This window comes from Coregonus clupeaformis, chromosome 9 (assembly GCF_020615455.1).
Source record: "Coregonus clupeaformis isolate EN_2021a chromosome 9, ASM2061545v1, whole genome shotgun sequence".
Classification (NCBI taxonomy): domain Eukaryota; kingdom Metazoa; phylum Chordata; class Actinopteri; order Salmoniformes; family Salmonidae; genus Coregonus; species Coregonus clupeaformis.
In genome coordinates, this window is record NC_059200.1 from 48359436 (window position 1) to 48372649 (window position 13214).

The 13214-nt window shown below is 42.7% G+C and overlaps 2 protein-coding genes across 3 annotated transcripts in view; both read left to right on the forward strand.

Moving 5' to 3' along the window:
• The first annotated feature begins 3476 nt into the window (after positions 1-3476).
• On the forward strand, positions 3477-7621 carry LOC121574433. Its single transcript, XM_041887054.2, has 6 exons — positions 3477-3566; positions 3748-3819; positions 4867-5190; positions 5287-5377; positions 5769-5902; positions 6822-7621. The coding sequence occupies exons 2-6, from the start codon at positions 3777-3779 to the stop codon at positions 6986-6988; spliced, it is 759 nt and encodes a 252-aa protein (XP_041742988.1). The 5' UTR covers positions 3477-3566; positions 3748-3776; the 3' UTR covers positions 6989-7621.
• A 2466-nt stretch (positions 7622-10087) lies between these two features.
• Positions 10088-13214, forward strand: part of LOC121574020 (SH3 and PX domain-containing protein 2B) — a 127450-nt gene continuing 124323 nt past the window's right edge. For both annotated transcript variants that reach the window (XM_041886531.2, XM_041886532.2), the window contains exon 1: positions 10088-10451. In XM_041886531.2, the coding sequence (XP_041742465.2) occupies positions 10380-10451 (72 nt within the window). In that variant the 5' untranslated portion in view covers positions 10088-10379. The remainder of the gene's footprint in view (positions 10452-13214) is intronic.

The window sequence follows — 13214 nt, forward strand, 5'->3', positions numbered from 1 at the left end:
GAATAACTTTTATCAGCCAAGTGTGATGTAGAAATACAGTAATTATAGATAATGTGGGTGTAATTATGAGCTTCTTAATGAACAGACTTTTAAATTGGATGTTGCGTGGATGATGGAGTCAGACTTGGGTAGATGTAACGTCTTGTGTAGCCTATATCCAAAGAGCACATTTGCTGCCAGACATTGCAACTTTGGAAGCAACACTACATAACTTTAGCAGTCCACTGTTCTTAGAAGTGAGGTAACAGAAGTTTCATTGCAGTGTAAATGGATTGACAATCAAATGTTCTGTTAGTAGCCTCTTCAATGTAAAAGCTGTTGAATTTGCCACTGTTATTCGTTCACATGGCAGCTGGTTGGGTGAATACTTAACTGTTGCTGCAGGCTATATGAACAGGGCAGACATTTAATTTGTTCCCCTGAATGTGTGAGCAGTAGGTTCAAAGGCTATAGACTCTCTTTTGAGTCCCCTGCTGCCATCAAGTTGTAATCGGGGTGACAAACTGACTGAGATGCGTTGCTTATGCTTCTGTACTGAGCACTGCTCCTCCTTCTCATCTCGAGCACTGCTCCACCATGAGTCTTCTTCCTCTTCCTCATCAAAGCTCTGGGATGTGGCTCGTCTCTCCTGCTGTGATTCATATTCTCTCCACCTCGCCGATCCATCATGATCTGCCCCTCTCCACTTTGATCAATATCTGATTGACCGTGTGACATTCATCTTGCCTGCCATGTCAAACAGCTCCCTCTCTTGCTCCTACAAAGCCCCTGTGAAGACCGGTAAAAAGTTTTACCCATGCAGTTCTCCTGAGAGTTAGAGGTGTGGCCGTGTTAACCGCAGAGGTCACCTTTCTAGTCAAAGACAGGAGAGACACATGACATTCATGTTCAGTAAGTGCTCAAAAGCGATTGACTTGACTTGTCATGTGCTCGGTTCAATTCTCTTTGAGCTGACGTTACAGCAAAATCAAAGAAAATGTCATAAAGGCCACCAGAGCAAAACTCTAAAAGGGCACCATTTATCCTTCATGTTATACAAAACCAGAAAAATATACAGCGGTAATGCACATTACTCAAAATGGTAGTGATACCTGTTGCTATAGTGAACCATATATTTCTGACTGTGACACAGTATCCAGAGTAAAATGTCATTCTCATTGAGTATCCAATATTTTTATTTTTAATGTTTCCCTACTCCCCTGCCCTGTCATCTTCATTATAAAAGTGGAAACAATAGCCAGGGTTTACAAGGACATATTTAATCTCCTTCCTGGTTAATTTCACCATGACTAGGAATAAATCAAACCCAGGGCAGTTAATTTACTGACATAAACAACATGGCTGAAGTCTACATTTTCTTTATTAGATGGGTTTAAATCTAGTCATATATAGAGTTGAAGTGTGGGATGCCTTGGATCCAATCTATTACACAGTTTTCTGGATCAATGGGTGCAAGCAGGCCTTCAACACGGTCCACAGGAGTTCAGGGGTTCAGGAATGCTGAAGGGCATTTGCGAGATGTGCTGTCTGTGTTTTGGGAGACGATCAGTAAAAAAATATTTTCCTGCAGGTGTCGAGAGCTAGACATGTAACTAGACTGCAGTAGCCTACATTCCCTCTCCATGTGGTGTACTGTACACGGAAAACATGTAAGTGGAACACATTAGCTGTGATCCAGCGCCCCCTGTCGGACACATCTGGGAAAAACACTCCTCCCGCCGAACTCCTCTCTTCCCTGAGGCAGTCTGCCTGTGCCCCCTCCCCAAGTCCCTCAGATATGTTTACAGATCGACTCGGCCAAGTGGTCATGACTTGGAGCTGTGTTGAGATAGCTGATTGGCACAAAGCACAGCTCCAATCCATCATGTGCTTCAGCATTTTCACACGGGCAGGTTTGTGAGACAGCTCTTTTCCCCAGCTTTGAGAGAAGTCAGGCTTTGCCAAGTAGCTGCATAGCTTCTAAAGTGGTGAAATATCACAGTGGTCTTTCTTCATTTTGTCTGCCAGTGGTTTGCGACTCCCACGAAATTGCTTCGCCTCAACCTTTACAGGGATTTTTCCCTCTGTGTGCCTTTTCCTTAAAGATTGTGAGGCTTGAATGTCATTTCATGTTGCCCTGCAGTTTGTGAAAGGGAGCGGGGAGTCAAGAGAATTATAATGTATTTCAGGTTCTGGAGCAAGTGGTGCATTGCTGCAACTCGGGGAAGGAGGGAGGGAGTGTAGGGTAGAGAGGGAAGGGGGATTGCTGCGGACACACTGTTGCTAGGAAACACTTGTGGCTTCTCCTCCCCTCTCTCTCTGTCTCCTTGAAGAAGCCAGAACAAACTGACTGAAAGAGGCAGCCAGAGTGAAATGTCACTCGTATCCTCCGAGGAGTTTTAGGGAATGTGGTGCATGTACCGAAAAGTCACTCTGAGCCAACGTACCCCCATCTCTGCCCAGGATGAAGTGTTAGATTACGTTGCTGGCTGAGAGCTAGCTACGGCTCCATTCATTCTCCTCTCTTTTTCCCATCTCTTTCTAATTCCTTGCCATATGGTTTATCAGCATAATACCCCCAAGATATATTTGATTATCAAAGCCGCCTGGCTGAAAAGGCTCAACTCTCTCTGCCACCAAAACCCCTTTCCTCCCACCACATTAAGATTCAGAGTGTGTCGACACACCATCAAGTGGCCTGGTCCAGTCCTATAACATCCCCAGGGCAGAGAGAGAGAGAGAGAGAGAGAGAGAGAGAGAGAGAGAGAGAGAGAGAGAGAGAGAGAGAGAGAGAGAGAGAGAGAGAGAGAGAGAGAGAGAGAGAGACTCTATAACCCCAGCTGTACTAGGCCTAACAGCCTGACATCAAAGAGGCTCTAAACAGATTGCCCATCATGTGCTATGTCCACGTGGCAGCATTTGAATAGCCAAATTAGAGGAGAGTAAATTCATTATATTGATTGAATGTAGTTGCATTGTGTGCTTGTTTCAAGCTAATTATCTCATAATAGATGTTGGGCTGATGCTGGGCACAATGAGCTCGAGAATAATGTATTTTTTATCTTGTTAAGTAAAGCTCTGACAGGGGGCATGCAGCGGTGAGATGTACCCACGAGACTCATAGGCTTCCATCCATACTAATGCTGACATGGCATGGTCACATGTAAAACTGTATTATTGCAGGATAAAACATGTGTTTTGGAGATAAGATTACACTGGTATGGTGCTGAAGGAGAAAACTACTGTTTTGGTTCTGATGGAGAGGTGATGATGCTGAGTATGATGATGATGATGAAGATTACAATGAATAAAAGTCATAGTAGTAATGAATGGCATAGATCTGGTAAGGTTAGCCTGGTTAGAGTAGTTTCTTTAGGAGCGGTAACACAGTGAAGAAGAAGTCCCTTCAGGAGAGAGTGAGAGACTGGCCGGTGGATATGTTTTTTAAATGCCAATATCAATATTGACTGTGGTGGAACGTCCTGTGGCCAGGAGGGATGCATACTCAAGACTGGGCTGACCTGGTTTCACACAGTCTTCTCTTTGTGTTGCCCTCACTGCATCCACACAACTCCTCCACAGAACTGGTAAGCACTGGATACACTTTACTATCAAGACGTAGCTTTACATTTTGGCTATAATAAAGTATCTTAGATCTATCTATTTGAGAATGTATTCAGTCTTCTATTTTAATCAAACTGTTCAAAATCGAAAGCTTGCCGAGCATTACATAACAAATTGGTTTCTGTTTCTATCCTTATTTTGGAGGTTTTGGAGTGCCAGTCCAAACTGCCAGAATGCTGTTTAGAATCTCCATGATCTCAGCTCTTCTTGTATGCTGTAAGTATACAGTCCAGTAGCAAATACAGGCTACTTTACCAGCCTGTTAGAGCATGCACCATGCACCATGGAAGAGGGGTTGCATTTAAAAGTGGATTTCAGTCAAAACAATAAACACACTCAGTGCCTAGCACCCCCACAACAACTGTGCATGAAGAGAACCATATTAAGTGGCTGAAAAATGAATGTAAACAAAATCCTCGGGGGTTGCAGCAGGTTATTGGTGGAATTACTGTATTTACAGCATGATGGAGTGTTTCATGCAACATTACATCTAACCAAGGGTGCTAGGTGCTAGCTGGCAGAGTGGCTCTGAAGGACTGGTGAGCAACAAACAGCATCCATCTTATTAGGGCAATGAAACTCTTCCACTGTCTGTCATAGTTGTCTCTTCAGAAAGTAAAATAAGACACTCTGCCATGTAAATAGATGTGTTGTCTAAGTGCCCCTAAACAGGGCTCCTCCTGGTTGTATAAAAACTACCAGTGAGTGCTATTTAACCTAACGACAAGTCCATGTGGACCAGCATGTGCAGTTAGTTGTGTCTGTCCTGTTTGTTCATATCAGGGGCTGCCTGTGTAATCCATTAGGATTGATTTATCTAGAAAAGCAAACCCCACTGCTTTTCCTCGAGGTTACAATGGTGTCGAGTGTGCCAGAGAAACTTGCTTTCTGTAAGGCCTGACTATGCCTTAGTGATAAGTAGCACATTTCAATTACAAGACCTGTGTGTTCAGGTGCCATGACTGATTGGAAATTCATTGTGGCGTTGAGGGTAATAGAGTTCATGAAGATCCAACACTAGTGTTGAGGTCTGGGTGGGAGCAATGGCTGCTGGTCAGAATAACTACAACCTGACCATTAACCTCTATGCTTAGAAGTTAGCGCTAATTGTGATCATCCTTTTTATGATTTTTACTGTGGAGGCCCCTGCATACTTTTAACAGCGTTGTTGCAGGGCAAGTTAATTAATTGAGAGTGATTGAGAAATCCCCCACCCCCACCCCGCCCCTCTCTCTCTCTCGCTCTCGCTCTCCTACATCCAAGTCCTGCTGTTTGGTTTTGCTCTTGAACGTGAAAAGCAAAGTGATGGAAGGGTGAAGAAGGATAAGGAGAAGAATGTCAGAGATGTTGTTGAGGTCAAAAGGGATCCAAAAGTGGGAAACAACAAGAAAGGAAAGAAGCTGACCCAAAACAGAAACGTCAAAGGCAAAGAGACAGGAAGAAGTCCAAAAAGTGACAAGGAGCCTTGGAACGACACTGTCTGCTCCAGCATCGGTGGCATCTGCCAAAACAGTTCCTACGTCTGTCAGGGGAGGTACCTGAAGGACAAGTGTGCTGTACCTAAGACACACCAGTGCTGTATGCCAGGTGAGACACTACTCTCTGCTTGGTAATTCACATTGGGAGTCTATTGGCTTTCTGTTATATTCAGTGCTAACACAGTCTCATGTCTTGTCTCTACAGCCGGGGCTTGGAGCGTCCTGTGTGCTGGTCACCATAACAACAGAGTGAGGGGTTGTGACGTGTTTGGCTGTGGGGGCTTCAACTCTAGAAGGTCTCTGACGTGGGAGGGGGCCTATTTTTTTCTCTTTTGGGGACATTTCACAGAGCTTATCATACCTCTCTGAGCTTGACACTGCTCATGATTAAACCACAGAAAGATGGGTTACATTACATTATTGACAATATAGGTTGAAATATATAGGGTGGCAAGTAGCCTAGCGGTTAAGATTAAGAGTATTTGGTCAGTAACCGAAAGGTTGCTAGTTTGATTCCCCAAAGCCAACTAGGTGAAAAATATGTCAATGTGCCCTTGAGCAAGGCACTTAAGCCTAATTGCTCCTGTAAGTCTCTCTGGATAAGAGTGTCTACTAAAATGTAAATAGGCATGTCTGAATATGCATTTGCTTAAAAGGATAATATGTTTCGTATGTTTTCTCTCACAGAGACGGTGACAGCCTCCACAAGGCAGTGGATGTGGTGTGTGACGATTACAGCATTGTCAACTCCCCCTTCTCAGGTACCCTGAGGGGGCCAGTGGTCGGTATCCAGTACGATGGCGTTAAACTCTCTAACTCCGGTGAGCACTTCATACTGTACAGTATACACTTGTAGCTTCATTGCCGTAGATTTCCCAATCAGCAAAAACCACACAAGAGACTGGTAACTCAAGGATGCTCCTATACCATGACCGTGAGAGCGGAACCTTGAACAGCACTAACTATTTATTATAACCTTTCTAGATGACCTAGTAGTATGTAATGGGGCATTAGGTAGGCCTATGTTCTCTCCAGGCCAGAGGCTGATGTCTCATTATGGAGGAAATTATGAGGGATTTGGAGGGATGAGCCACAGTAGTGGAGGTGGGTTGAGATTCCACCGAGCTCCCCTTTGCCTTTGACACTTGGACCTGGCTGCTTTTGAATTCCTATCAAAGGCAGCTAATGCATAATTATCTCCAGTAATGGCCGTCATTAAGGGCACAGCCATGCGTCTGCATTAGCCGTGTGCATCCTTGCCTGATAAGCAGCAGCGCAGGAACGGGTAAACAACATTATTCTGGTCCTCGCTACCTCTAATTGAACCGCAGTATGGGAGGAACACATGTTCTGTCAGACTCTTTCATCTTTCTCCAAACTGTAGCATGATTAGGCCTCACAGGGAACAAATAAACTATAATCTGACTGCAGGGCAGTGTTGAAGAATTAAGGAAGAAGCAGTTTTCCATGGCTTCCTAATGTTTGTTAGTGTGAGAGCCAGTTTTTGCTATCATGGCAAAAGCACAAACAGATCTGGGACTAAATGGGTGTTGTTTATATTATTATTGTTTCACACTTTATCATAACCAGGGTCTGATGTGCATCACAAGACTGTATTGTCCCACTGAGCTAAAGTCTTCAGGTCTTCAGGGAAGGTTGCTCAAGGTTACTCATCATGCAAGGGCTGTTCACCGAGTCATCCCCCTTACATTAACAGTCTTTTCTTAATTTGTATGACAGAGTACTGTGTAAAGATCTTCAACATCCGTCCATACCGCTACATGGGGCCCATCTCTCAGGGGGAGGCCCTGGGTTACCTGCTGCCCCTACAGGAGCGCTTCTCTGGCATCACTTCACACATGGAGCTTCAGATGTGTGACCGCTCCGACCCGTCACCATACATCTGAAACACTCCTGGCCACATGTGACAGGCCTCTATAGATTGAGGCTGGGGCCACAGATACTGACGTTTTGTACTTGTAGATACCGCTCTTATTAAAACTGAAATATACCAGACACACACTTTTTCTGAAACCCAAATACTGATTTCCCTAATAGATGATGAAAAAAACCTCTCTCCACCCATTCACTTTGACCACATCCCTAGTACAATAGATAAACAACAACAAAATGTATCTTGGTGTTCGTCTCTATGGTCCTCCAATGTGAGTGAATGGGCCTAGTACAACTGCAATTCTCCTTTAAACCATCAGAGGGCATTAAACAACAAAATGTTCCTAGATTCAGTATTCATAATGTACCACAAGATGATGCTACATCTCAACACAAACCTCTGTGTTGAGCTGAAAATGTATCACAAAAATAGCTCATCCATGCCAACTTCAATTAAAGTGTGTGTAGGGCCTACTATTTGGAAGCACCCGTTAACAAAAAAGAAGGCAAACACAGTGGATAAACAGTACTCCAACACCCTTAATTGTGTGTTTTTCAGCTAATTTTAACAATTGTGTCTTTCTAAATGTATTTGTGTTTTTCCATATATGAATGTACTGGCTGTTCAATAAAAAAGGCAAAACAAACACTCTTTATAACACACTATTTCTGCGCATCTAATCAATGCTCAACTGAAATGGAAAGACACAGCGACCAAGTAGGCCCTACTATATCAGTAATTCCATGTGCAACAGAGAAGGATTGCATCTTTATATTTGCCAGTATAGAGTGCCCTTCAAACAAGTGGATTCACATCAAGATCAGACAGCTCTGTTTGACAGATGCTGATCTTCTTTTGCTTGAGACGGGCAAAAGGAAGATATAGTCCATGTACTCCTTACAACAAAGGTGCCATTCATTGTCAATCCAGCCAAAAACAGAAAGAAATGTGCTCTGCTTTGCAAGTGAGCTAATTTCAATGCTACACAGATGGTAGAGACAACATAATTTTGGGGCATTTCACATTAAGAGCATATTATTCACGGCACCACTCAGATTCAATGCAAATTATAGAAGTGTTTATCTGTCAGATATATCTTGTGGGAAAACGTGCCAAAAGCCATTTGGTCTTTATCACCTGATCAACCTCCTCACAGTAAATATCTGAAATGGGACTTTAGAAAGGATTCCAAAACAGAATCTCTATCACTGAGGATGCCAAATCATTAGCATCTTGTCTTTATCCATTGTATTACCTTCTACAGTTTTGTCAATGCTCTTATCCAGAGCAATTTACAGGTACAATTAGGGTTAAGTGCCTTGGTGGTGGGCACACCGACATATTGTTCACCTAGTCGGCTCGTGGATTCAAACCAGCAACCTTTCGGTTACTGGCCCAACACTTTTAACCACCAGGTTACCTGCCGCCCTGAGCCAACCCATTATACCTGCATTGTTTATATGCTTAGCTCAGAGGTTATACAGTAGGTTTTGTACATACACCACCCACCTGTTGGTGACACACATGAGCAACAGCTCAGCTGCAGCTTGAGTGAGGAGCAGCAGCTTGTGTGAGTTTTGGCTCACCACCACCACAACCTTCAGGGATGGCTCATCCTCATCCATTGATGTGTCACCTATATTTATTGATGACAGAGAAAAGAAGACCAGCCACTGATGTTGCGTTACAGATAAGAGCATTGGGTTTCTACACCCTGCTGTTGGTCTAGAATTATTGTGGGCATGAGGGAAACTTGCCAGACATATGTGTGGTTTAGAAATATTTTGTCTTGCCCATTCACCCTCTGAATGGCACATAATATACTCAATCCATGTCTCAGTTGTCTCAAGGCTTAAAAATAAAAAAATGTACCTGTCTCCTCCCCTTCCTGGCGGGTAGGAGCGTTGGGCCAGTAACCGAAAGGTTGCTGGATCAAATCCCGGAGCTAACAAGGTAAAAATCTGTCCTTCTGCCCCTGAGCAAGGCAGTTAACCCACTGTTCCCTGGGCGCCGTGGATGTCGATTAAGGCAGCCCTCCGCACCTCTCTGATTCAGGGAGGTTGGGTTAAATGATGAAGATACATTTCAGTTGAATGCATTCAGTTGTACAACCGACTAGGTATCCCCTTTTCCCATTGTCCTTCATCTACACTGATTGAAGTGGATTTAACAGGTGATATCATTAAGGGGTCATAGTTTTCACCTGGTGAGTCCATGTCATGTTTTGTACACAGTATATTATAGGCTAATCACACAATAACCAGAATGTAAATTAGTAATAATAACTGTATAGATGGGTTATAACAGTAAAGGCTGAAAATCAGTTAAAATCTGGCTCCTTCCCCACAGCTTTGGGATCAATTCCACTTCATAAAGAAGTGTATCAAAAATAAAAGTTGCCCAAAGACATTCACCCAGTAAACTTCAATATGAGATTTGAACATGCTTATATCCTGGATAATAACCTTTGAAATACTGGATCTCCTCTTTGTTGCTGACTGTGGTGCTCCTTTCGCTTTAAAGAGGCAGCGTTTTCCATCATGAATCTTGCCCTGGAGGCAGCTCTGCAGAGTGGTCACTAGCTGGCACAGCCACAAAGTCATAAAATCTGATTTTAAACCTAACCATAACCTTAACCCTAACATTAACCACACTGCTAACCTTAATGCCTAACCCTCACCTTAAAGTAAGACCAAAAAGCCAATTTTAGTTTTCATGAATCTTTACAATATAGCCAATTTTGACTTTGCCCCATCTAGCGAGAAGGGTGTAAATGTGGCCCGCAATTTGGGGAGTCCTCCTAATACTTGTATTGGTACATTTTTAAGATAGGACTTAGCATAGACTATCAGGGGAAATTCAGAATATCAAAAGTGTCATACAAGCACGACAATACCATGCTAAAGGGGGGCCTTCATGCAGGAACCAATGGGATGCTCGAGGGGGCGTTCATGCAGATGCAGTATTGCCCACATGCAGGAACGCCCCGAATTGCAGGCCGCAATCACACACTATTGTATCTAGCGGAAATCGCTCAGTTCTGCCTCCAGGACAAGACTCATCCCAATAAACGTCATCCTGATTTAAAGAGTCGCAGACGGGGCTGGTCGGTGGTGTAGACTTTCCAGTTATCAAACTAGAGTCGGTGAGCTGGGATAGGCTGGGAGATTGGTTCAGAGAAGTTCGGACATAGCCAACTGCGGGACGGGGCAAGAAGAGTAGCGACTGAATATGGGACAGGAAATCTGACGTGGAACATCTACGAAATCGCATTTGTTGCATTCAGCAATCAAGGATCTGACCCACGCGAATGACAAAAAGGGGGTGCGTAAACTTTGTCATTTGGGTCTGATCGTTCCAAAACCGGGCTGTTGTTTTTAGTGGAGGCTCTGAAAGAGAACATCATGCCAAGGCGGACCGTGCACGAAGTAACAGTTCAAGATGTCCAGAAGAGGAGAAATCCGAACAAACACTATGTGAGTCACCAAGTTGTTTTTTCTACAGTAGAGGACCGACCACATCTGTATATTGTAGGAAAGTACATGCCACAAAACCCTTTTCTTCTATTAAAGTTCAGTTATATTTTTTTCGTTCGCTGGCTGCTCTGGTCAGGAAAGGTAAAAACAAAGGGAGTATCAAATTACATTTTACCAAAACAGTTGCTGCAAGAAAAGATTACAGTGCGACTTTGTTGCATTCATCTAAAGAAAATTAGAAGGAAAGATAATTTAATATTTTTACATTTCCAGGTTTCTTTTTTCTTTGGACCTGAACACTTGTCAACATCTGGAAATAACGGGGCATCAGGCATGCACTTCTTTCCAGATTCTGGGTGTAGTTTTACATACAAATTCTAAGACCGTTTAGGCCTATATTAGGCTACTAGTCAAATAATGATAATATAGCCTAAGTTATCGCTTTGGTTTCTGCTCAACTCTTTTGGACACTGCTGGGAATGTACACCTGATTATATAACTTTAATTTTAATAAACATACAAATCACAATACTAATATTAATAACAGTTATTTCCAAAACTGCTGCAACTTGGATGTTATATTACTATTACAGTAAACTAGAGTAAAATTATATGCAGTAAGCTATCCTCCTATCACCTGAGTAAGAACAATGAGATCACCAGTGAGGTTCTGGAAGTAGTGGAGGGCATGATACGTGTCTGTTTTTAGAAAACCTGACACAGACTTTTCCAAACATCCCGAAGACATTGGTCCAATGTCTATTTCCGAATGGTTGAGAGACAACCATATTTATTTCCAGAAGCTGAGAATCTGTCCAAGGTTTGCATTGCCGTATGATTGTTTGGGTAGCCCTGCCTACCAGGCCTTTATACTCTCCTATAGAGGGCTTGCAGTTGCGTCACAAATCACCTAGCAACCGCACCAAGCGCCATGTTGGAAGACCAGAGTCAGTCTGGTGGAAGTCCTCCAATCATCCACATGGCTAGCTGCGTTTTGCTACCACCTGAAACTTCGGGAAGATTGCCCATTATTTAGTTTTTCTAAGGACCCAGAAAACGGAGACAGTGGGAGAACCTATTTAAATAAGTAAATATATTTAGAAAATGATAGCTACAGGAACTTTGTGTGCAGGCTAACTCAAATGAGCTGCTAACATATTGTTCACTAGCTAGATAACTTTACATACTGTATAGCTAGCCAAGTGAATTAAATATCACCAGCTAGCTAACTTCATATTTGCTAGTTAGCTAGCCATCTTGATGTATTTATTGTTGTAACTTGAAAACAGCCATGGAGGAGGGTGAAAGGATTAGCTAGCAGTTCCAGCTGTCAGAGAAAGGAGAGTAGAAGGCTACTCTGGATAGGGCAGGTACTGTACCTTTTTGGGAGGACATTATAAAAATACTATCCAGTTCCAGTCCCTAGTGAGAAAAACTGAGGACAGAGAGATCTAGCAACATAATATTCAGTGCTGCCTAATTTGAGTATAATGCAGCCTGTTTCTTTGGGATGTTTTCTGTCCTGAGATGCCCTGTCTGCAGATGTCCCAATGAATGTTCCAAGAGAATAAGGGTGCATCCCTGCACACAACCTATTACAACTGGAGCAGGCCAACCCTGCTGGGTGTGCAGGCTTCTGTTCCAGCCCAGCACTAACACACCTGATTTCAATTTATCAAACCTAGCTAGTTGATAATCAAGTGTGCTATTGCTGGGCTGGAACAGAAGTCTGTTCACCCAGTAGATCGGGGATCAGTGAGCGAGGTTGACCACCTCTGGTATTTACTTTTTTTTGTTCACCTGAAATTATGCTTTAGTAATAATAGCCTACTTGTTACTAAGATGTCTAACCTTTTACATATGAGTTAGCTTACTTGTACACTTTGAAATTATATGAAAGTGTTGATTTTTTGAAGTGAAGTGTTTAAACTTGTTTTAATTGTTAACTTAAAAATGATTATTCAATGTTGATTCATCACAGATCACAATCCTGCAATAAAGAGGGGAAGGGAATCTGTCTCTAATGTCTGGTTCTTTGTTTTATTCTCAAATGAACATGACCTTTTTGTTCAGTCGTAAGCTCTCCAATTAGTTTTATTTGATTGTCACTCTTTTTTCAGGATATCAGCCATGTAAATCCATTTTGCAGCTGCTAATGACATGCAACGCCAATGCAGCCATAGGCCTACTACAGTATGATGGCATTATCCTTATGGGCATTTGCAATGCACCCCTTGACATTGTGCATCTGAAGCAGATAATAGCTTAACTCACACATTGTTTACATATTGTTCAGCTATATGTTCTCAATTTAAAAAACGATACCAGTAGACCAAGTTTGAGGCTAATCATTATACTATGTTTTATACATACCTTGTGCTGACATTAAATTGTTTAGTGCAAATCCAACCCTTGTAATCTACATGGTGAAATGTCTGGAAGCAGGAGATGATGGGATCCTTAGCTTAAAACATAGACACAACTGCTACTACCAAGTTCAATGCCAGATACTTTTCTCCCAGAAGGTCTGAGTGGCACTTGGAGGTGCCACTGTGATAATGAAGATGGTTTGGCTAAGACTACCACAACAATAACATTGTCTAACACCTGATGTTAGAATATTACTTCTTCAGGTCACCTATATCATCAGGGCTCTTAATTGTTTGGTTGTGTTTAATTCATTCAGGTGTTTTTGTGTCATATAAAGATCAAATCTAATGTTGGGCTGGAACAACCAATAGTCAACACAGCAGGTTGTCCTAT